Genomic DNA, 24,667 nt, shown 5'->3' on the forward strand with positions numbered 1-24,667 from the left:
CCACAGCAGGAATGAAGAGGACTAAACACATTAAAATGACAAAGTCATACAAGGAGGGATTGGGGCTTGTGGTCATTATATTTGATAAAATTCAATGATACGGTAGGCTGAGTTAGTTTCTTATCAAAGATTTTGAGTGTTTACAGAAAAATATGGTATGCAACAGGAGAAAGGTCTGTAGCACACTCATTTAGGGTTCATGGTACATTAAGAATCCATCAGTTACAGACAAGAAAGGATTTCTGGCCTGAAAAAAAAAAAAAAACCAAACACAAAAATACAAACAACAGCGAAACATCCCAATGTATTAACAATATTTGCAGTTGACCCTTAGACTAAAGACTCATTTTTTGTTTTTTTCAGATCTTTCAAGGAAACACAGGATATTTTAATAACAATTTTTGTGCTGCATGGTCTCTTAACAATTAATTAGTAGATTTAGAGCCTCAGAAAATGGGCTTATGCTGCAAGCTTTTATCAGTTCCCAACTACTGTCCTTAAACACAAGCCACAGTAGGATGATGCCCTGAAGCTGGGTGGATGCTGTTCAGTGCTGCACACTTTTGCAGTTCAGGTAGCCAAAACCCACAGGTATGTGCCAATAGTCACGCCTCAGTACCAGTGCTTCTGGTGGAGAATGTGCATATCAGTTTGGAGCAATAAAATGTAGATTTATGCATCTGAGGAAAGAGAGTCTCTTATCCACAGACAGCATGGGAGGAATTCAATCATTTCATGGACAGCCCTCTTAAGGTCTGGTAAGGTGTATTAAGTAATACTAAGAAGAGAGCTGAAGATTCTTACGTGTTTTCAAGAAAAGTTTCTGACAGTGGAGAACAAAATAATTCAGGAAGCTTCAAACCATTCTGGGCTTCAATAAATTGGCATAGATCATAGTTAGTTTTTTTCAGCTTTTAAGAAAATGGAGGGAGACAAACACAGAGAAACATAAAAGCCAATCAGTTAGCATTAACAAAGGCAGCAACCAGAAACAAACCTCACCAGTCACACCAGACAACAGAATATCAAGAAACTACAGCAAACTGGGACTTTGCAAAGGATTAAGTGCAAACCTGAGGGTTTATTTTTTCACGTAGTCGTAGCATGAACTAAAAATAATTTTTTTTGTATTGATACTTAAAAAAATCACATGCAGACTGAAGTTCATTTCATCTTGCCTCAGTAGTTAATGAATATAATGCAGAAACAAAAAAATCATAGATTCATAGAGGTCAAACTTAGAAAACTTGGTTATATCATTTAACTTTGTGTACATTATAGGTAAAAATGCTAAAACGTTTGTGAAGCCAGTATGTTTGCTCTAAAACTTATCACCTAAGGGAAATCCAGCTGTGGTTTAAATATTTCAAGAAACAAAGAGAAGACACCAGATCCATTTTGCTGTTTTTCCTGTGACTCCTTATAGTCACTGCTAAAAATTAGTACCTTATTTCTAATCTGAAGGCATCTCTCTCTGTCTTTGAGCAAAGATACCCACCCCCCCCCAGTTTGTTATCATACTGGTTACATAAAAAATCATGAATTGATTAAATGCTGCCATATCAAAGTATGTGGTGAATAATGTTAGGCAAAATGAAAAAGAAATATATTTTTTTCCAAATAAATTATATACTCATGAGTATTGATTGATAACAATGAGCTAAGTAGTAACCCTTGGTAGCATCAAGTCATTGAAATCTATCTATCACTTTTGGTATGCAACCAGGGTGTAAAGGAATAGTCAAAACCAGCTTTGTATTGAGAAATGGTTCTCAGCAACCATGTGTAAGTATGACTATGCAATGTAACTGTAGACCATAATTAGATTTAGGCTTCTCAGTCATGTTTAAATAGGGAAGATGCTTATTTTTCCTGCATCTCCAACCTGTTGACTCCTGGTGGTTGTGCACATGGCTACAACCAAACAACAGAATCAGCATTACAAATGCCATTACATTGATTACTTTCAGAAACTTACTGTAGTTAAAGAAAAAAAGTATTTAAAGGCAAAGCTAAATTCACATGCAGGTTGCTTCATTTGACTAACTGCTTAGATTTATGACTGACTTAGGTACGATACAACAAGTAACCACTAAATGTAGTTACTGGTGGATATTTGGCTGGTATAGAGCCAGTTGCTAATCTGAGCCAGACTTCTTGACCATAATTCAACTCTAATAAAGCGTTTCCAGTGATTACTCTGTCGGTGTACTTGTTACTGTTAATATTTTCAGCCTGAAAAGTGAGTTTGTCTATTCCATCAACGACCAGATAGCCAGAGGCACGTGGACTAAACGATTCAATGGTATATTCAAAAACATAGACCCCCAGATATGGAACATGGAACTTTCCAGTTGCTGGAGCAAATGAAGCGCCATAGTTGACATCCAGATTGTTAAATCTGATGGGTCCTGGAGTTGTCATTCCATACGTATGAGAGGCAAAAAAAGCCACCATCGGTGCATATCTGTATGATCCTTTTGAAAAATCTGGAATGGAATAAAGAACAATTTCAAGGGGTGTTACACTGTAGAAAAGCAATTTGGACCAGCCAGAGGATCAAAAGCAGCTTTTCTGAAATCACATCATCCCGTAGCTTGAGCAAACGAAACATAGTATTTCTGCAAAACTGCATTTTTCTATATTGTATAAAACATAATTTTCTTCACAATTAGTGCTAGGTGTATACACCAAAGAAAAATTGTAGAAACAGCAAGGGAACTTTATGTTGCCTATACTAAGCTATCATTAAGGGAGCTTTCTTTCCACCCCCCACTCCCTCCTAGTTTTTCTCACCCCAGGATCTCTCTCACTGCTCACGTGAGTGAGCTGAAGCCAAGAATTTAGGTGAAATCTTAGGTGAACACTGAAGAGGTTTAGGACTCCTGATGTTAAATGAAGGAATAAAAGTATATGTGTTTCTCTTCAAGCTGAGCCTGGAAACTATCATTACCTGCTTTTGTACAAATGATTTCATTCACTATTCATATGCTGTCATGAGTGAAAATTAGCCAAATGAATGCTGAAAGATGCATATAATTCATATTCCATGTGGCTTGGATGTAAATTATTTACTTGTTTTCTGGACCGAATAAGCATAATTTCTACTTTTCTTTCTTTCTTCTTTTTTTTTTTTTTTAATAAATTGAAATACCTTTCAAGGGCTACATGCTTTGTTGATGAAAGTCAGAGGCGTGCCTAACGCAACTCCTTGAGGCCATAGTCCCACACATCTTGGTAACTACTAGTATTTATAGAGCATTGATGGCCCTGTTAAAGCTAGTATTCCCCAGGGATGTGATTTTGCCTCCCCCTTCAAACTCTGTGACATCATGTTCAAACACATCTATTGCACACCCTCCACTCTGCCCATTTCGTAATGGGAGCTTTCCAGCTATTATGGCAGGTCTCAAACCAATTTAATCCCATCATCTGGTCATATTAAAGAAAGAGATCATGAGTCGCCCACTGGGATTGATGTCTTAGCCACCAAAACACAGGACACCACTACTAGAGGTAGTACTCATTAAAGTGAAATGTGAGACCTCTGACCAGCAAACGCTCTCTAATTAGGCCCTGGGGCAGAGCCCCATACTGTCAGAATATTGCTCTACTAAATTCTGTACTTGCCGACGCTCAGGGAATTGTCGTTCACCAGCTTCACACTGCAGTTGACTCCTCCAAAGGGGTGGCGACAAGCACAAACGAAACTCTGTCTGTCATTGATACAGGTTCCTCCATTCTGGCATGGGGAACTCACACAAGCTGAATACTGCCCTGTGAAAGAGAGAGAGGAAAACCAACAGCCTCAGTCACAATGTCATTACAGTGACACTTGCCAAGTTTACAGTATTTTGGAAAGCCTGTTTGTCAATAAATAATTTCTCCTGAAGTTCTTTGTGAAGGACAGCTCTGGATGCTGTCCAGTCTGTCTTTACCTGAACTCAGTATACCCTCAGCTAGCCCCCAAGATATTCAAAGTTCTCTGTAAATGCCAAGTTCTGCTTGTCTCAGAGGGTCAAGTACATGCAATAAGGTAAAAGGTGCTTCAAAGAAGCTAGATCATGCTGCTTTTTCTGGACAGAGCCAGCTAATCCTTGGGGGTACCAAAATACCGATTTGGTACTGCTGGTGTACAGATTGGACTGTCTTGTCTATGACACGACCCACCCAGACAGGTAGCGACCATTGCAGGGAGAGTCTGGCTCCTGACGATGAAAGATCTTTAATGCTATCCAAACCACTTCCAGTACTTGTCCATGAATAATTCAATTCCAGGATGTCTTCCAAGACTGTTGTAGAAGATTTCTGTTGCAGGCAATGCAAATTACACCAAACAGAGCTGAGCAGAGCACCCTTGCTGAGGATGTCCTTGACTCTGTTCCTGACTATGTATGAGCTGGCCAAATCACACTCAGCTGATACAGAAAAGTCTGTCAGGCCAGTGCTGCTGAGCTCTGAGACAGTAACTACTGAGTGTAAGAAAATTCAGGTCACATTAAAAATTAAATAATGCTATGAAAAGTTCTGAATACAAGGCATTCCCAAACCCTACATTTTTTCTTTTCTCTTGCTTTGGTTAAATAGAAGTCAGATATTTTAGCAAATGAATCTTTTCTTTGCCAGGAACTACCTGCAGACCTCTGGAAAGAGAACTCCACACAGTTCTGTGATGGTAAATCTAGATTTGTAGGTCAGAACTGGAAAATCCTTGCATAAAAGGATCTACTTATTGCCAGGGAAATGTTGAGCTGTAGCTTCACGTAGATATTTCAGTAATGCTCATGTTATCTTCAGATTCCCAACCAGCCATTTCACAGACACGCATTAAGGCAAACTGTTTCTGTGTGATATTTTAGTTCAGTGAGCAGAATGCCAAGGCACATGTTACAGTGACACTTGAATTTACTCTGATATAGCATATGATTTAAAAACACAACAGTAATTCCTTCCACAGAAAATAATGCCCATCTCTTAATGCCTGAAATAAAGTAATTTAGGACTGTCATGACTGGGGTCACAGCACAGGCAACTGGACATGAGGAAATAATGGTTTTCTTCTCAGATAATAGTTTTGCTGAACACTTAATTGAAGTTATTTTTCACTTACATTTACCAAGCATCCACATGTTTACCAAGTGTGAAAGGAAAGCAGAAAAGGAAGGAAAACAGCTGATTGTGCTGACCGTATCATATTCCCAAAATACAAAAGCTTTGTGTAAGAACATGGCAGTCTCTCTGTTAATTGGCCTCTGCTTATCATAAACAAGAAGTAAATCCAAGAAACAGGAAAATGATCACAAAAAGGAAATGACAATGATGTTGAGACTACTGTTTTAAAAGTCTGCTGTGGGGTGATTTTGCCTGAACTTATCCTTGGACTTAATTCAAATTCAGGCACAGCTTTATCTACATTATATTAACCCTCCAGGTGCAGCACTGCTTATTAGCAGCTGGGAGGCTCTTCAATTTGATTGAAACAGGAGAAGCTGTGAAGGGAGTTGAGTCAAGTTAGGATTTTCAGAGGAAGAGGTAAATGCCATAGATCTTCACTGTGAAGGTAATCTCTACGTAACTATGCTGCAATAACATGTTTCTGCTGTCATTTCTGGCTGAGGTTACTCTTCTGCCCATATTTTCTTTTTCTTTTTTTTTGTTACTGAAGGATGTTCTGAGACAGAGTATTCTCTCCTTGGGGTAAGATGCCAAGAGGTTCAGGCTAGGAAAAGATTTCCTACCACAGTACATATTGTATTGCTAATGAATCTTTCACAACTTAATAGTGTAGATGAGTAAAAGATGGAGACTGTAAATTAAAGGCTTAAATTGTAGCTATTAATAGCAGAGAATAAACTGAATGCAGTTGCTTATTACACTTCATATGGTAGGAGTGAGGATAGAGAGTTAATGCTCAGTTTTCCTATCTTTGGGAGGGCAAACATCTAGAAGCTCTTTTGGGAAATAGACTGCCAATGCTGTGCAAACAAATCTTCAAACAAATAATGAAGCTCTGTCAGTACCTACCAGAGTGTTGTTTAGAAGCAAATCAAGTACTTAGCAATTTAATGGTCTCCTTGTGGAAGGAAGTAACTCTGGTGGTTCAGTTTGGAAATTCCTCTGAACAGGAGGTAACTGGCCAACATTTTCTTAAAGTTTAGTTATCAGTAGCTGTTTCTCAGGAAGTCCTAGGAGACTGGAAGAGCCTGGGAATCTACTAAACCACCCTGCTCTCATAGGGTCAAACTGGTTGTCAGCCTACAGTTATTAATCACCTCCGGCTCAGCACCCTCAGTCTGACAGTGATAAAGGCAGTGGCCATCCCCAGGATTCCAGATGCAAGGAGTGTCAGGGAACAGGAGAAAGACGGCTTCACCTGGGCCAGCAACCAGGAACTGGGGGTGACAGCAGGTGACAAGCACAGCATGGCAGGTGTGGCAAGAGAGCCTACCCCTGATAAAACCTATAGTTTAATACAATGCAAGTTATCAACTGCTGGTGCCCGGGGTGCTGCCTTGGTGTTAAAGTAAGCTAAGAAGTTCACCAGGCTTCAAATATGCATCCTGCTATTGCAACAGGATTTGACAGACAAGCTAGTCTGCTGGTTTGTAGATCTGTGACTAGCAGCCAATCACTTTATACTATAAAAGTCCAGTCTCCTATCATGCAGTCAGGTTCTTCTGACATAACCCTTCTTGGGGTGTACGTGTGGAGGATGGGGATGCCTTCCAAGGTTACTCCTTGAGGTTGAAAGAAAGAAATCTTCCCCCAAGCCTGTTATGGGTGAGTTACATCAGATCTTTAATTTATAATTATTTCTTTTTGCTGGCTTTAATATAACTGCTTCAATAATTGCTTTGTTAGAGTGCATTGTACTACCTCATGCTATATTATACTCTACTAGTAGATATTTAGTGTTTATATATGTAGTAAATAGTTCTGATTAAGATCTTCTGTCTGATCATTTGTATAAAATAAATTATTCATTTATATAAATATTTTGCCAATCATTAAAACCTGTAGGACAAAAGTTGTTCAATTATACCTCTAGAATTCCTTATATTTAAACCACCAACATAATCCGAGGCTAAGACTGGGTTTAGCTGCACCTAGACTCTTCTCTGAGAAGTGGTTTAGAAAGCAAGGGAGTCCTTTCTGTACCTCGAGACTCGCTGGCAAGGCTTTGCTTTTTAATAAATTTGCCTAAACCTTCCACTCCCACTCACGACAGCAGGTTGATCATGGTAAACAGGGTTAGTCACAAGCAAACTGAAAAGGCCTTGGATTTTGGCTTGAGCTGAAAGAGGGATCCCAGACCCACGGAAAGGGTGTGCAGTCTAGGATGCTCAGGGAAGTTAAGGTGCTCTGGGCCCTGTCAGGACATTCAGGTATAAGTGCTATGTAGGGTGTTTGTGCTGCAAAGAAGCACAAAGGTTCACCCACAGTGCTTTTGTGCAAAAAGCAAGGAGGAGAGGTGCCTCAGCTGTGCCCTCTGGTTTTGGGTGGGGGCAGGTTGACACATCTGAGCTGCTTGGACTCTGGCAAATCTGTTTCTCTGTTAAGCAGAGATGTTGAATCCTTCCAGTGTGATGATTTTAGGATCACTAAATTAAAACCAAAAAAAAAAGTTTTATCAGTCCAGTAGTCTGAAGCCTAAATATGCCAAATTGGGGTGTATGTCATCAGACTGAAATGGAATAAGCATGACACTTGTGCAATTAAAATGATATGGAAAACATTTAATAGGTTAACTTCATGTAGGCTTGGAGGATAAAGCAACAATGGAAGCTTGCATTTCTGTCGTGAGTCATAAATCTTGAAAACAAAATCAGAAATAAACACAGAGGACATGAGAATTGAAAGAAATTACCTCTCACAAAAATGCACTGTTTTAAACACATACATAAGGCACAGCTTCACTTAGTTATTCATGTTGATGGGAAGGTGGCATAATCTGAATAAAGCAAAACCCACACCAAGAGAGCACATGAACCTTTGGGAAGCTCTGCAGCCTCCAGACTCCTTAGAAAACAGACACAACACTAAACAGCAACAGGAAAATGGGAACAGAGCTGAGCTGCCCTTACATCACATCACACATTTTTGCAGTAGAAGAAGAGTGTTTGCATTGGAAGGTAAGACCAACCATAATCCATATCTAAGACTAATGAAGAGTTACTGATTATATATATATTTTAGGGGCTGTCCTATTCCTTATGTTAGATGTTGAAACTGTCTTAAGACCACTACTTTTTTATCCACCCTGAGTTGCCATTACAGTAAGTAACAGGTAAAGTGTTTGTGTTTTCACCACTAACACATGTAGTGCAGCCTCTAGCTGACATAAACCTTTTTTTTTAGTTCATTCCACAATATAGGAAGTCTGCAAAAGTGTATGTCCCTGCATATGCAATGCAAACTCACATTGTTCTGTTTTGATTTCAACTAACTGCTTAGGAAAGTGTTACCTCAGGGTCAAATCTTGAACACATTAAAGCCAGTGAGAAGCCCAATCTGTTAGAGTAGGATCAAATATTGATCATATTGGAATCACCAAGAACTGTCATTCACCTCTTTCTAGCATTTTTTTTTTTAATTGAAAAAGACAACCTAAGATTAAATACCTTTTATAATTAGCCAATTATGCCTTAGGGTTTCTTTGACAAATTTAATAGAGATTGCACAAATCTCTGGGTGGTGTTCTGGAACTTGAGAAAAAGCTTTCCTGGAGAAGTAAAATCTACCCAGGCAGACGATGGATACTTGTTAATTAGGGTAATGGTCTTACTTCTTTAACTTACAGAAATGTAACATATGACTTTGCTAGGCATGCAATATCATTGAGTACAAAAGCTCACTATAGTCAGAAAAGTCTGAATAAACATCGCTATGTAGAAACCTTGTGTAAAAATAAGGCTTCTTAACATCTGCAAGATCTGCACTTTCTGTAAGAGCGAGAATACATCCAATGCTATCAAGCAAGTTATTTGTTAAAATTCAGTATGAGATAAATAATAAATGGGAAAGACATTAATTCATTAATGTGGAGTGAAAGATGGAGCAGGTGGCACCTTTCTGTGCTCCAGGCAGGTAGCACCAGTGATATTTTCCATCTAAGTAGAAAACATGGGAAGGATCGAAGACATATTCATTTCTCTTAATTTTAACAAAGGTTTTGAATTTTCATCCTATGCAGTGCCAGGAACAGACATAACACATAAGTGACTAAGGAAGAACTACCATTTTTAATAGCAAAATATTCAAATTAATTTGTCGTAAGAACATAGCAAATCTAGGTGCATTTTTAAGAGTGACTGTTTGCTGGAATAGCTGTACCCCCTCTCTAACTGAAAAGGCAATCAAGGGCTGAAATCCTTCAATGGGGATTGCTTTCAGCAGAAACCAAGCTACTCATGGGACTGGGGCCTTAAAAATTATCCTTTCCATTGATTATTGAGAAATGTTGTACCTAGGAGAGAAGGAGACAAAGGAGCAAGGTAGGGAAAGGAAAGAAGAGGGAGGAAAAGAAGATTGTCCATGGCCTTAACACATGAACAAGAGTAAGAGCTCATACTATTCGCTCATACTATTCCTACATCTGCATAAATAGGGAACTAATATTGTTTCAGAGATATTCATAAGTTTAAAAGTGCTTTGCAGAAAAGATACAGGTCTGAATTTTCAAAACTACCTGGGCACATCTCTGTCATTAAGAAATCTGTATCATCTCAACATGAATTAGAATCATCTCAGGGTTTCTAGTCACTTAGTCACTCTTCATTTTCCGTATTGTGCCAGAAATTATATTTCCATGAAGCATTATCTTGGGCTATTGATTTTCACTCAAGTATGATTCCAAAAGTCATAATTCAGAGTTTGCACTTCTGTGAATTCATTCATATGAATTCATTTCACATGATGACATTTGAATTTAAGCTCAGAAGCAAATCACACTCAAAGTTTCCATTTTAAGAATGGAAGCTCCTACTCAACTGAGCTGTTCTCCAGGTGGACTTGAGCCAAACCTGCTTTATTGGCTGCACTCCTACTTTTGCAAGAACACACTGTTGTAACTGTAACTGTAATTTCAATGAATTACTGAAGGAGCTGGCAAAAGCCTTATTATAGTCATTGGGTGAATTCACTTGCTTCAGATTTTTGATACTTCTCATCCCTGCTGACATTGCAGAGTACTGATGTGACTCCATATTTCTCTCCCAGCTTGCATACATTTTTTTTAGCTGAAATTACTAACTGAGATGCAGGCACAAAATTCTTGTTCTTTAGATTTTGTCCAAACTGTCAGTCACATTTGAAAGGTCAAGTTCTCAGCTGAGAGCGTGTGCATGCACATGTATCTTAAAATGATCAGATGTGAATTTAAGGAAAATTTAAATGGAGCTTCTAGATGCCTTAGTGCAGTCTCCTCACAAGAAAAATTCTCTTGTAAGCAAGAGACTAGAGTAATCTCAATTTCCTCTGAAACACTCTTTCTGGAAGTCTTTAGACTTTTTTTTTTACCCTCAGTGAAGGTCTACCACTCAGTTCATCACAATGGTTACATAAGCATTTATTAAAATACCCTGATTTTTAGTAGAGTAAAACACATTACCTGGATCTATAGTATTATCCGTGTTTCTTTGACTTCGGCTTGCCAGGCTCGTGGTGATGTTTGCTGCTATTTTTTTTGCTGGGGCTGGTTTCTTTATAGCTGGCTTCATCTGCTTCTGGAATTTGGTGATATTGTTCACTGTGTTTGACACTGATATGTCAATGTGCTGGGTTAAATTTGTCAAAATAGTTCCTGCTTTTACTTCAAGCACAGATTCTATGAGCTCTTTGAGGCCTCTCTGCAGCAGGGGTATATCAGGCTGAGCAGATTTAATTAGCACAGGGATACTTGCATTCACTCTCTGGATGCTGTTGTTGGTAACCTGACACAGCCCCCAGGCCTCGTGAGCCGTCTTGTTCACAAGTGGGATGATGTTTGAGAACCGGATAGACTTGACTTCCAGGGCCTTGATCCTGGAACTCAGTGTCTGCAGCTGAAGTGAGACCACCTGTTCTTTCTCTGTTGAGGCAGCGTTGGTTCTTTTCAGTGAGACGCAGTTGTTTGCCAAAAACTTGGAAATTTTTGACTCTACGTTCAGAAGGCGGACCTCATGATCCTTTGATTCCTCCACAGAGTCAAGTAGTTTTTCTTCCAGGCGGCTGATATCTTGTTGCTGATTTTCCACTTTTGATGATGTATCATTTAAAATGTAGAAAACTCTACTGAAATTGTGGAGGATACTTTTGTCAGACTCCTTGTATGGAAGAACAGAAAGAGATGGTGCTACTTGTGAAGTGAATTCATACTTCTTGTTATTGAGCAGTGTCTGGAGGGATTCATTCAACTGTTGAAACTGGGGAATGAAAGCCAGGAGGCTGTCCAGCTTCTCAGCTCTGCCACAGCAGATTTCAGTCTCATTTCTTAGAGCATGTAGCATATCTTTCAGTACATAGTTATCTTGAATAGAATCAATAGCACTGTTTATTACTATCATGGTCTTGTTTAAGCCATCCTCTATTTCTATGGAGCATTCATTAACACGACTCTCAAACAGTTCCTGATAAGCCTGAGACTCATTTTTAAGTTCTTCCTGAGTTTTGGAAAGCTCCTTCATTGCTGAACTCATTATGTCAATGGCAATAGTAAGGTTTTCAAGCTTCTCATTGATATCTTTAACTTGAATTTGTTGTTCATACTCTGCATTCAGACTAAAAGGTACCCCCTGCTCAATCAAAGGTTGTAAGATCTCCATATCATAGCACAAATCATTAATTTGCTCATTCATTTTGTCCATCTTATTGTCCAGTGGTAGGAACAGGTCAGAGAGACTCTTGTTTAGGACAAGCACGTTCTCTTGGGTTGCTGCCAGCTCTGTTTGGAAATTTGCCCTGCTCTCCGACAACATGTCATCACAGACCCCCAGAACAGAGTCTCTCTGAATTTCCAGTGCAACACTGAGATTGCTGATTTTGCTATCTTGCACTCTTAAATCATCATAGATCTCCAGCACCATCATGCCTTGTTTCTTTACTTTCTCATGCAGTGTGAACATGTACTCTGTTAGATTGTACTCCATGACTTTATCTGCTGAAGGGATGCTTCGTCTTGAAGACTGTTCAGCTGATAACAGTTGTTCATGAGCATCTCTGATTTCAGTAAGAGTCCTATTTAAAGATTCATAATAAATGGCACTTCTTGACTGTTGGTGCTCCAAGTTAACTTCCAACGACTTCTGCTTCTCCTGTAAAGCTTTCATAGGCTTGTCACAAGTGAGGGCCATTTCTTCTTTCATCTGCACCATGTGACTCTTTAGCTCCAGAATGTCAAGTCTTGTTGGCCCATTGTCTTTCTCCTGAGCAAATTTTTGTTGGGTTTCATTCAAGTGCTTGACTAATTCTTTTGTATTTTCAAGCTCACCTGACAAACTAGACATAGTCTTGAAAATTTGAGCCATGCTCTCTTGCATTTCACCTTGAAACACTTTAAAGTGTTCTCTGACTATGTCTTTGATTAATTCATTGACACTTCTGGATTTGAGACCTTTGAGGAAAAGGACAAAAACAATCAAACCAGTTGTGTTAGCAACATCTAAGTTTTTTCCCATAATGTGAGCAAACACAGTGTTGTACAGAAGTAAATCACACACATCCCTGCCCCAATTCACCCACCCACAGAGCAAAACTTAAAGCTGAGATATGCAGAGGATGTCTAATAGTGTTTGAGGATTCATCCCTGTTTCTACTGAAATCAACAGGAGTTTTGCTGTTATTTTGAAAAGGCAAACTCAGACTCTGCATGTGGTATCAACTTTGGTCTCCTAGTTAAGGGTTTCTGAGCACTAACAAGAGGAGATCTGTGTGCTTTTGTGGCTCTCTTATAAAATGATGTGTCTTTTCTCCACTACAGAAGTAAAGGAAAAACCAACTGCTTTATCACCGTTATGATCAAGAAGTGAAAGCAGAGACTATCACCTTCCTATTGTATGTGCTAAGTGATCATATGAAAAACTGTAGTGAGAAAGAAGAAAAATACAAAGAATAGCCTTATTGAATAGCTTGAGTTAGTAACATGACAACTGCTTCAAAATGCAGACATTTTAAAGGTAGAAACTTTTGGTCTTACAGACTACAACCTTAAACAGCTCCTAGGAATACTGATTTTGAGAAGTGCTCAGAGGTGAATGTGTGGGAATTCTGCTCCTGTGAATAACATGAAAATATGTTTCCCATATAGCCTTAAATGAGTCAAGACAGTCATAAAAGAGTGCTGCATAACATATTGTAATTAATTAGAGCAGTAGTTCTGGTGTGAGATTAGGAGGATTTTTATTATTTTTTCTCCAAAGGAAAACACTGGAGCATTCTTAATATGTTTTTCCTCAACCCAATGAACACTTGCAGCCAGCTTATGATATAATGGTTAAAGCCTTCAACATTGACAATTGCTCGATGACCATAGGTTCTCTGATTAAAGCTGTATTGATAAAGGCAGAAAATCTCTGTTGCCTTCCTCTATTTTCCTCTCAATTAGTTCTATAGCCTGGAGTTTATTGATTTTTTTGTAGAACACCAAAGCATGTTCTAAAAACTTATTTGAAGGTACATTCTCAGCAAGGGCAGTAAAACATCAGGAAATCAGACCCATGAAAAGCAGTGCAACTTTGGGCTCCAAGGGAGCAAAAGGATTCTAAATGAAAACAGTTTTGTTCAGCAAGCTAGAGAGAAGCACAGTGCTTTTTCACATGTTCAGGTGGTGGCTTTTTTCCAGGCAGGATAAAGTATGCAGGTGCACTAAGTTGGCTAGCCTAGGAAAGAGCCACTTCAGAAATAAAGCATGAAGTTTCCTAAGCAATAAACTCAACTACTGTCAACTGAGGTCCCAAATGCCATAGCAATTTTACACAAAGCATAATAAACAACAGTTATAATACTGAGATTACCTTTATTACTTTTCTTTTTACTACCTGAAGAGCAAGTGAATGACTAGACAGATGTATGTACATGAATATGCACATGTACGTGCACACTTACACACTGAGATATCTGAGAATGAAGATGTCCTGGCAGCTGAGAGGAAGAACCAAGATGTTAACACAGAGTTAAATAACTGTCACGTAGCAAAACCATTCTAAGTGATGATTTGGTCAGGTTACTTTATGATGCTGAAAAATGTTCTGTGCTCTGAGAGACACAGTGGGCTGTGAAGAAAAGTTTAATGGCTGTGGAAAGAATCAAGATTCCTCTAAACCTTCTGTGAGGAATCAATTAAATTCCTTTGTCTCAGCAAACAAATCTTGATAACGGACCATTCTTCTGAGAGAGGTGTTCCACAGGATCTATACCTTTTCTTTCTGTGAAAGCCAAGAAGGTGCCAGCCACCCTGCCTCCTATTCCTACTCTATTTAGCTGGAATGCTAGTTCATTATGGAACTCAGCTCTGGTTTCCAGATGTTCCCATTACCAAGGGGGTGTGCAGGCTGATAAAACAGACAGCTTTGGGTTTCTCTCTCCACTGTTTGCTGGCCAGGACAACTAGGTAGCAAGTAAGCAAGTGCTATTCCAAAGTCCACCGGGGCCTGTGGGATCACACTTCTCCACAGGAAGACTTGACCCAAACTTGTGTTGTAGGTGTTATATATAACCAACTTGTGTTGGTTAGATTCTTAAGCTTGAACTGAGAATATATGTGTGCACTCAGGGATGTAACTCAATTTCTCTGTTGCTCATTTTGAAATAGAAAGGTCGAAACTACCTATGAACATTAAAGATCCTTTGCACTTTTTATGAGATTATAAATTTCAATTTTAACTTCCTGGATGAAATCCAAAGGGTTTAATTACTTTGTGTCAACATACACTCCCTTTGCAGTTTCAATTACTTGAAGAATAATGTGCAAAATAAACGTATGTACACAGGAGATTGAATTAAGGTTATATATGCAGCAGTAAATGACATTTCTGACTTGGAAGTGATTAACACTCCATTCTTGAGTTCATTTTTAAAGGAGTGTACATTTTAATAATGAAGAGGAAAGGTGTCTATAAAACATGGAGTTGAAGGAGGAAGAAAACAATATCAAGAAGTAAGCAGAGTTTATTAAATTAAAGGAGAATACCAAATTATTTTCCCTAAGTAAAAAGTGCAAACAGCCTCCTGAGTGCCAAAAGCAATTTTTAAAATGCACAACAGGTTTCACAAATCAAATTAGAGAAGCTTATCAGTTATTCCAGTGAGTGTTGCCCCCTATTAACAGATGTTAGGTTTGCATCCCCAAAGTCCCTTTACAGATGAAACCAAGAATTAAAGACTTTTTAAACTGTATTGAATTGCTTGGTCACAGAATCAGGTCTCACTCCTAGCAAACCCTTATACAAAGCTGGGCAGACTTTAGAATTTCTGTAATAAGAAAAAAGCTGATGTGTGGATTGTGAGCAAAGGATCTGGGCACCATGGGAATAAGATAGAAAAGTAGATGAAGAAGGAAAAAGTCTGAATAGCATGAAGCAACTACAGATTCAGCTGTGTTTTGGAAGTGCATTGCTTCAGGATGCCAGTGGCAGTGGAGAAAGTTGCAGTTAGCTTCAGTGGAGCTTCTAAGTGTAATTTTTAGCAAGTCTGATGTCTCTATACTGAACCTCTGTACCAAGTTACAGGACACCATGGAAACTCTTTCCAGGTTCTTTTACTTTAGGATGCTCTTTATGCATTTAGAGTACAACTGACTGATGTTTTCTGGACAGAAACTGCAGTTTCCTTTTGTCACTACATATAAAAGCCAACAAAAAAATTAACCTTGTTCTTTCTCCCCTCCTTCCCTCATTCCTGATGTTTACCTGTGTGCAAGCCAAGTATAACCTGTATTAGAATGCTCATTATTAGAGTCAAGAAATGTAGTTGATAGCATCATTTTCATTAGAGCTACTTGATTAGGAGATAGATTGAGAAGAAAAATCAAAAAAAGGGCCATCAACTGGAGATTTTGTCTAAACAGTTGTAATATAAAGCATTGCAGGTAAAAATAATAAAGGTTTGAAACACGTTTGCAGAGAAGTGTGAAATAACTTTTTTTTTTTGGACAGCACATTTTAATTAAAACTTAGACTCTGAAATATAGATAGGTAATGGAGAAGCAGGAACACAGGATGCAGCAAATCACCTGTTGGACTAGCATGAAAATGACAGATAGAATAAGTGGAATATGAAAAAGAATGAGGAGAAGGCAGAAGGGAAACGTAAGATATTCAAAGACAAATTAAATGTATACCCAAAGGTCAAGAATGCCATCTAGCAATATGTGGAGAGGTGAAAGAAGGTCGCTGATCAAGAGATGGAAAAAACTTGCATACAAGAGAGCCATCTAGCATGTGGCAGGAGCAATTCAGCAGCCAGAGGACTGAAAACACAAGAAATAGGGTCCAACTCGGTAAATCCGAGGGCCATACAAAAGCACCTATTGTTTCATTCAGTTTTATCTCAATGTAAGGAGTTCCAGATCCTTTTTTCTATTTTTAATCAGTAGGAAAGTCCTGTAGATTCTAAAGTGTAAAATACATTTTGGGAAAAATTCCTGAAAAATGAGGAAAATATTGCACATTAAAGAAATGGAAGTTTCAGTCTGAATCTGCCTGTTAAGCACCATTTGTAGTTCGGTAACAAACAGGTCTTGCTGCAAGATTCACAAAAAATGGATATATAATTCTGCTGGTGAGGATCTGCCCAAGCTCCTGATCTCTAACTGTGTCTTTCTCATATACAGAATGTAAGTACAGATGTCTATCAAAGGTAGCCTAATATGGTCAGTGAATTACTCAGCATGATGTTTGCCACGTTATAAATACAACCACCACAGAATTCCTTATATGTTTCCCCTGCGTATTTGAATAATGTATTAAGGAATATTAGTTAGACTTGGTAGCAAGGCAAACACTACAGCCTTTAGCTGCTGTCAGATAAACAAAAACAGAGATAAGAATATTTGCAGAAACTCTGAGTAAATTAAAATACCTTGATAATGGCTTAAGTTACCATGTAGATTATGTAGTACCCAAGAATACAAATTTTTGTCACTATGAAAGACACCATAAAAAATATTGAAATAAACAAATCCCTCTGTTATGAAATTAAATTAAAAATTAGTTCTCCCCATAAACGCTGAGCAATAGAATAGGACAGTCCATGAAGGTTTTTAGCTTTTTTTTTTTTTTTTTTTTTTGCACCTTAACAGGGTGAGTGATTACATTAATTTATTTTTCTTACCTTTTAGAAAAGACTGGAAGTCTCTGCCCTTATCTTCATTGATTTTGCCTTCCAGAGAAGAAAGCATCTTGCTCACATCATTCATTGTAGCTGCAATGCTGTCAACCTTCTTCTGTAGAAAAGTCAGTTTCATCTCTTGACTGCTAATCTTCTCGTTCATTTTTTGTGTAAGTGCTTGGTCAGAGAACAAAATGAGAAGAAAAAAAATAGTGTTAAACCACTGTGGGGTGGGGAAAAAAAAGAAAGGAAATGAAATTGACTTAAAAGACAGTTGAAAGTGGGGGGGAAAAGTTTCTGAATTTTTAGTCTTCGGTGAATCATCTTGATTTTTATCTTATATCAAATATTAGTGAGGTTCATCAGCACAGCAGCAACTAATTATTGAAGCATCTGTATCCATTATAAAGTATTTATAATGCTACAAGAGTATTTTGAATGGTTAGCATATTTTAATCAACATAATGCCATTCTTCCTCCACCTAGCACCCTACAGGGTATTCAGTTATCCCTCATTTAGTCTATCTCCTTTAATACAATCACAAAAGCATTCATTTTACTTACCATTTATAACATAACTTCATGAATTTGCAAGGCTTGTGTCTGAAGGAATACATCATCTTTTCATTGTTCAGGTCAAAATAAAGACTTGTTTAACATAGCAGCAAGGCAGGAAAACAGCTAATAGATAAATGACTTTGGAATAATCATTAGGTATGTCATTAAGAATAGATGCTCAACCTATGAAGCCAAGTTTATTTTAAAACCTGCTCAAATTGTTCCTGACACTGTTAGTCTCTTCAGGAATAAAAAGGCCTAGATGGATGCTTTTAAGACAGTGAAGAAGACCTTGATCTTGAATTAAGGACACCACATTACTTCAGCTAGCCATCCTAGTTTCACAGCTGACAGGAATCAAACTTAGCCTGGAATTTTCAGAAGATGCTGATAAAGTTAAATGCTCAAATTCCTGTAAGCAATGCTACAAAATCTCATCAGCTCCTTCAACAATTCAGTCTAAATCGGTGATGTTAGACACATGATTCAGGCCACACTTTGACTTAATAAACTGCTATGCAAGAGATTCTTTAGCAGTACATACAAATATTTATTAGTGTAAATTGACAATATTGCTATTGATCCTTCGTCACTTTTCATTATGGCATCAGTGTCTATTCCTATGGCAGTAAACAGTTATAATCAGAAATCATGTCTAAGTGCAGGGGTCTAAAGACTCCAAAAAAACCCCAGCAAGTCATATGTAAAAGGGCATCTTCTTCTGATGACTTTTACTCTTCAAAATTCTAGTATGTAAAAAATAAATGTGGCTCATCTAACTTGATAGCATTTGGACCTGGAGACAGGTCATAGATCTTTGTCTGAATATTCTTCATGGTCATACTGCTTTGTGACAGACAAACAGATCTGGATACTTCTGCTCCTGGTTGAATTGTTACTATCAAAAAGAGATTTGAATTCATTACTGGCTCATGCACAGCCACCCAAACTGACACCTAACCTGCAGGGTGTAATGCTTTGTTTGTTTGGTTTCTATCAGTCCCCACTGAGAGAAGAAGAGAAGCTACACAGATGAAGCTGAAAGTGAGGGTTTATGCCTGAAAGTGGCATGGCTACATAGTGGGAGCTGGAAACAGAATCTGGATTGTAGATTCGTGGCAGCTTCTGATGGAACGACAGATCAGGGCAGTCAGACCTGACCACATGTTGTGTTTACAGTATTGTCATCCTTCTAAACTTAGCGACTTTGATTTAAAAAAATAGCTAAAATGTAAATAACGTGGAGCTCAGATTCCAGTTTCAGATCTATTTTTTCAGAGCAGAATTCCTACTAAAAGAAGTGGCACATTCCAGTGCTCACTTTTTCATATATGTGCTGTCTGCTTTACTAAACAACATGCTCTTCCTTCCAGCATTGGGAGACTTGGTTGCTTTACACAATATCATCAATGGGCAACAGCCTCCTAACTCCCATTAGAAATACCTTTCTATATCTTCATGCCATTAATTCACTCTTTCCCTCTCTTTTTCTATCTGTGCATCATGATTTAAAGTAAAAACATTTATGGGCATAGGCACATACATGTGTATTGTCTCCATAAACTCCTGTGGTGATCTGAATTCTGACATACTGTTCTCCCAGCATGCATGAATATGCCAGCCCAGAACAGTATATTGACAACTGCAAAACACAGACCTGAGAACATAAGTTGTCTTATTTATTTGATTCTTTAAAATGTTTTTGGATATAGGCCAACCGTGTGAGCGACAATAACACCACTGTGTGTAACAGCTGATGATTATACAAAAAAGCCACATCCATAACCAAAGCATCAACAGATTCAAAAGAAAGGAAGGTAGTAAGAAAGTTCAAGGAACATGCATTCTTTAGACCGTATTTCACATGTTGTCCATCTTTCAGCTCCTCACCATGTAAACTACAAGCTTATTCGACAGTACGTAGAGAACGCTGCCAAATAACTTGCATATAATTTGCCACACAAAATTTACCTGACAAATGCAGTTTCACTCACTGCTCAAATGACTTCCTTATTCAAGTATGATTCACATATTTCTTTAGTTGTTAATTAAACAAGATAGGCTGATTGTTGGCAGTTCTGAATGCACAGACTTCCTAAATAATTCTGCCCTAGCAACTTCTACACCCTCAAAGGCATATACAGCCTCAGATGGTACAGACTGGAGTATAGTATAGTGTGTCAACTACTTCAATACCTCTAAATCATGGATACCTTCTCATATTTCTTTATAATGAACAATTAGTATTTGAAATAATGGTTAATTGCAATGATCTGATAGACCATGATTGTTTCTGCTCCCAGTTTAGTGAGTGCACAAACATGCCTGGCATGAATAAAATTCCCTTCCCATGAATACTTATGCAGGCAACTATGAAATTAATTTTCTGGAATATTTATACTAGTAAACTTTAAATCATATGGATGGTAATGAAAAATAAATACAATGGGAAGTGAGCACACCCAGCATTCCTAGAGACCAAGAGGTGGAGAAGCTTTTCACACTGCAGTCATCTAACGTAACTTCTCAGTGTACATCACTATTTGAATAAAAGCATTATTGTTATTAACCAGCTCTTACAATGCTAGGTGATCTATAGGTATCCTTGCAAGACAACACTGACATTATGTTCCAAAAATTTAAGGTCTAGATAGGTTGAAGAAAAGGCAAAAATGAGCCAATGAATAGCACAGTGAGAAATAGTCTCAAGCATCTGTGATATAAAACTGTCTCTATGTTTCTTAGCTATTTGATAATACTAGACAGAGTAACTTAAAACACACCTAAGCTGCCCTTTTTAAAGCTTGAAGCATCATTGTATTGATTTTGAATAAAGCATCAACTTTTGTAAGAAAATATCTAACAATAATAACATATTCAGATAATCAATTACCACCATAACATTTTATTTTATGACCAGTGCTGATCTATACTACCCCTAGACTTAGTTTTGGAATTTCTTCGCTTTGGTATTTTAGGTTTATTTTTTAAATTTGACCCCACCCCCCAACTATTAATGAATCTATTTTACTCAGTAATATAATAGTTTAAATATTTCTATGGAGCATACTTTTCTGGTTTTAATTTAGTCACAAGGCACTCTATAAATGCTAAGCTGCTGATATCCTTAAATTCAGTTTCTTCTGCCCATCTTTATCAGATGAACATACCACTGAATCATGACTTCTAGAAATTCTGAATGTTCATTCCGGTCCCTTCAGCAGGCAGGGATTTTCCTCAAATTGTTTTTGCAGTGATCTTAGTGAGTCACATGGTCAGTGACTGGGCTAGAGGCAATAGTAATGCTAACAACTGACCTGGGCCACTGGGGTCCTGAGGAGCTCCTGGTGTCCTCTCTATGACAGTTCTGCTGCTTTCAGCCTGGTTGCTGTGTATAACTGATTGTTGTTCTTGAGCTAAAAGAGGGAGAAAAAAGAAAGGAGGTGAGTGAACCACAGAACATGACAACTGGGATGATTCCACAACAATTTTTTCTCTCTCTCTTCTATACCAACTTTATCAAAACCTAATTCATCTACAGTGACTCTTTACCTGCTTAGTGCACCTGTAAGATAGCATGGGACCCTGTTGATGGAGACATTGACTGGCTTTATAAATGGCTTGTCAAGATTGGTAGGGGTTTGGTGTCAATACTAAAATGCCAAAACTTGCTGTATAATGAACAGAATTTTTGAATGCCCAGGGCTAAAAATTATAGAGGAATATTTTTTAACAAAATAAAACAGCAATACAAAGACAATACAGAGATTGTCAGCTGTAAAATTAATTAGGGCTTTTTATAGCTACAAAATTAATCAGGTTTGCTGAAACTAATTTTGGGCCTTTTTTTTTTTTTTTTTTTTTTTAACAGATTACACAGATCTTCAACCATGGAAATGTTACCACTTAAGGCAATGGTTATATTACATTGTTGCAGCACCTAAAAAATACAAATAATTTCGAAACATAATCAAATTCCAAGTTCCAACAAATATCATCCGAGATTTGTGACTGGTACACACATAAAAATCTTCACAAAGTAGATAATTTTATAAATATTTTCTTTGGTGATGGTAAATGGGACTTTCTGTGTTTATTTTACATTTCAGCCTACAAGATCCCAAAGCAATTTGTAAAAAGCTGTACTAACATTATTATTATTTCAGTATCACAGTTGGGGAAACTGAGGTCCAGAAAAGTGAAGTGCCTTCGCTCACAAAGGATAGCTGATAGGATAGCTGTGAACCAAACCGAGATTTCCACCTTCCTGACATACTTCTCTAGCCATTAGGCTTAGTGGTGTTGTTCTAATTTCATTATTTTTAAAAAAAGGAAATATGTACAAAGTAGGTCATAAATTTGCTAGTGTAAATTCATACCAATTTTTATATGCGTGCTCAGTTCATGAAACATTTTGAAGTGGATGTTGTTCCAGGAGGAGCACATCTAAGCAATGCCCTTATGTGGCACTAATGTAATTTCCAGTCTTTAGTACAGTACAAGCAGAATAACTTGGGCATGGTGACATTATTTTACAGTTCAAATATTAAAATCTAGTTTAGCAATAATGTCAGTTTCCAAGGAAACAGAATAAAATGCTGAATTGAGAAATTCCATGTTTCATCTGTCTCTAAATGGTATATTTGAAGATAAATAGATTTAAGGATGATATAAGATGTTTTATGTTGTACATTAAGGGGGTTGTAAAAATTAGGATAGGAACTCAGAGGATATTATCATACAGACTGAGAGTTTCCTAGAACGTATTGAGATTGGTTGATAAGAAATATAAAATCCTCAAATAGTTATAATTTAAAATAGCTTCTCTTATCTCTCCGTGGCATGCGTATTGACTGCTAAATACTTGCATTCAGCCCAGCTCATTACACAGGATTTATCAGGTGGTGATGTGACGATATAATCTATGACAAGGGAGTCAGTTACTTGCCTGTGATAAAGACCAGGCTGATTGATGTCCTTTTATTCTTTCATTTAGCAGTCTTTCTGTTGCTTTAAATGTATTCAGTGACACTGTTAGTGCTACAGACACCACATTTTTTTTATACTATCCATCTTATCTTTCATCCTCCCTAATAAATCAACTGCCCTACTCACAGCTCCACATTCTAGAATACCCAAACCATTACGGTTTTGTTCAGTTTTAGAGTTCCAAGGATATATATTTATCCCTGTGTGCTTGTTTTACTAATGCTTTGAACTGTTCAGATAACTTAATCTCTGTAAGACCCAGGACACGGTATTTCTGTTGGAGCAAACCAGTAACGGAGCGAGCCAACAGTGCACTGCACTGCCCCTGACAGCAGCAAGGACTGCAGCCAGAGAGGCACACACATGGACCTCACCCAGAGACAGTGTCACACATTGTACACCCATTAAATTTCATCACTGTATAGGAAAGGTACTCCTCAGGCACCATTAGAAATTCAGGCTTTTCATTTGCGAAACAAATTCAGAAGAGTCACTGGCAACATAGCTTCTCCTACATCATTCTTCCAGCGTGTCTCAGGCCTTTTCCAGCAGAAGGACTCCAAGACATCCTATAGTGATTACATCTATATGTTCCTTGGTCCCACAGCTCAGATTTCCCATCTTAGATGTTAGATAACAGAAGATATGATGGGAGCACCAGACCGAAAATCTAATACACATACTCTTTAGGGTAAAAATAGTCATCAAATGATTCTCATTTGAGACCTTTTAAGAATTAGATACGCTATATTCAGCTTGAGCTAAAAAAATAAAATATAAAATGCAAATCAGACTGCTAGATTCACCTTATAGATGCCACTGACAATAACAAAGCAATACAAATAAAACAAAAAAAGCAGCAATACAAAACCCTGAGCAATGAGTTCTTCCAGTTACATCAGAAATACCAGGTAATGCATGTAGAAAGGCAACATTAGGGGCCTATCATTCAATATATTGACCTAGATGTATAATTTATTGTCCCATGTATTTTTAAACACAGTGTGCAAAACCATTTCATGGAATATTAAAAATATGGAAATTGGACCTTTTCCTCCCAACATATTTTTGATGAAGCGGGAGTGGCTGAAGGGGAATCCCTCACGGGGGTTCGGTAGTTTCCTCCCATTCCCTGTGTTTCAAGGGGAATTGCTACCTTTTGTGTGAGCAGCTCACCCCAGGCAGAGGACGGCTCTCACTCCTGTGCGGAACATTGCACAGCCATCTGCTGGAGAAAGGACATCACTGCCACGCCAGGGAATTCGGTGCTGACAAAGGCTTTGGCAGAGCCAGCTGCTGCTCTAAACCACGGCCGAGGCAAACGGAGGGAGATTCATGCACAGTCGGTCACCTCAGCCTCACTCCACAGCAGAGCCGAATTCAAACACAGAATGGTCTACATTTGAACACGCATCTTCCAGTTCTTAAAATCTTTTGTGATCCATAACATGGTGTTCAGAGGCCATATGTCCATGAGGGAACTGAGATTTCTTCCCCTCAGACATTACTCCACACACAAATTTAGTTAAAATAAAGCTTTTTTTAGTAAAAGTGACAGGTCATGAACTTTGCAACGCAGAACTTACATGTCCTTTTCTTTCAGTGGTTTTGCTCCCAGTTAAGCATTTGATATTCCCGAATCAAAATAATGATGCTTTAGCTGTTCAGTTGTCCATATTGTGTTGTTTCATGAGACTTACAAGAAATCATGTCTACATTTTTCCGTTCTTAAAAAGTTTCTTATAAAATTGCATTGTCCATGCTGGACTAGATTCCATGTCTTACCCAGTTTGGCCATGTGTTGCCACAAGGGAGGTAA

The 24,667-nt window shown here is 38.0% G+C and overlaps 1 protein-coding gene across 1 annotated transcript in view; it reads right to left on the minus strand.

Annotated features, from left to right (window-relative positions):
- Positions 1–890: 890 nt before the first annotated feature.
- Positions 891–24,667, minus strand: part of MMRN1 (multimerin 1) — a 43,126-nt gene continuing 19,349 nt past the window's right edge. Inside the window, exons 4-8 of the mRNA XM_050338235.1 lie at positions 21,177–21,275; positions 17,305–17,478; positions 10,610–12,589; positions 3,631–3,777; positions 891–2,489 (exon numbers count right to left, since the gene is read on the minus strand). Of these exons, the coding sequence (XP_050194192.1) occupies positions 2,068–2,489; positions 3,631–3,777; positions 10,610–12,589; positions 17,305–17,478; positions 21,177–21,275 (2,822 nt within the window). The 3' untranslated portion in view covers positions 891–2,067. The remainder of the gene's footprint in view (positions 2,490–3,630; positions 3,778–10,609; positions 12,590–17,304; positions 17,479–21,176; positions 21,276–24,667) is intronic.

Source organism: Myiozetetes cayanensis, unplaced genomic scaffold (assembly GCF_022539395.1).
Source record: "Myiozetetes cayanensis isolate MyiCay16 unplaced genomic scaffold, myiCay2020 scf7, whole genome shotgun sequence".
Classification (NCBI taxonomy): Eukaryota; Metazoa; Chordata; class Aves; order Passeriformes; family Tyrannidae; genus Myiozetetes; species Myiozetetes cayanensis.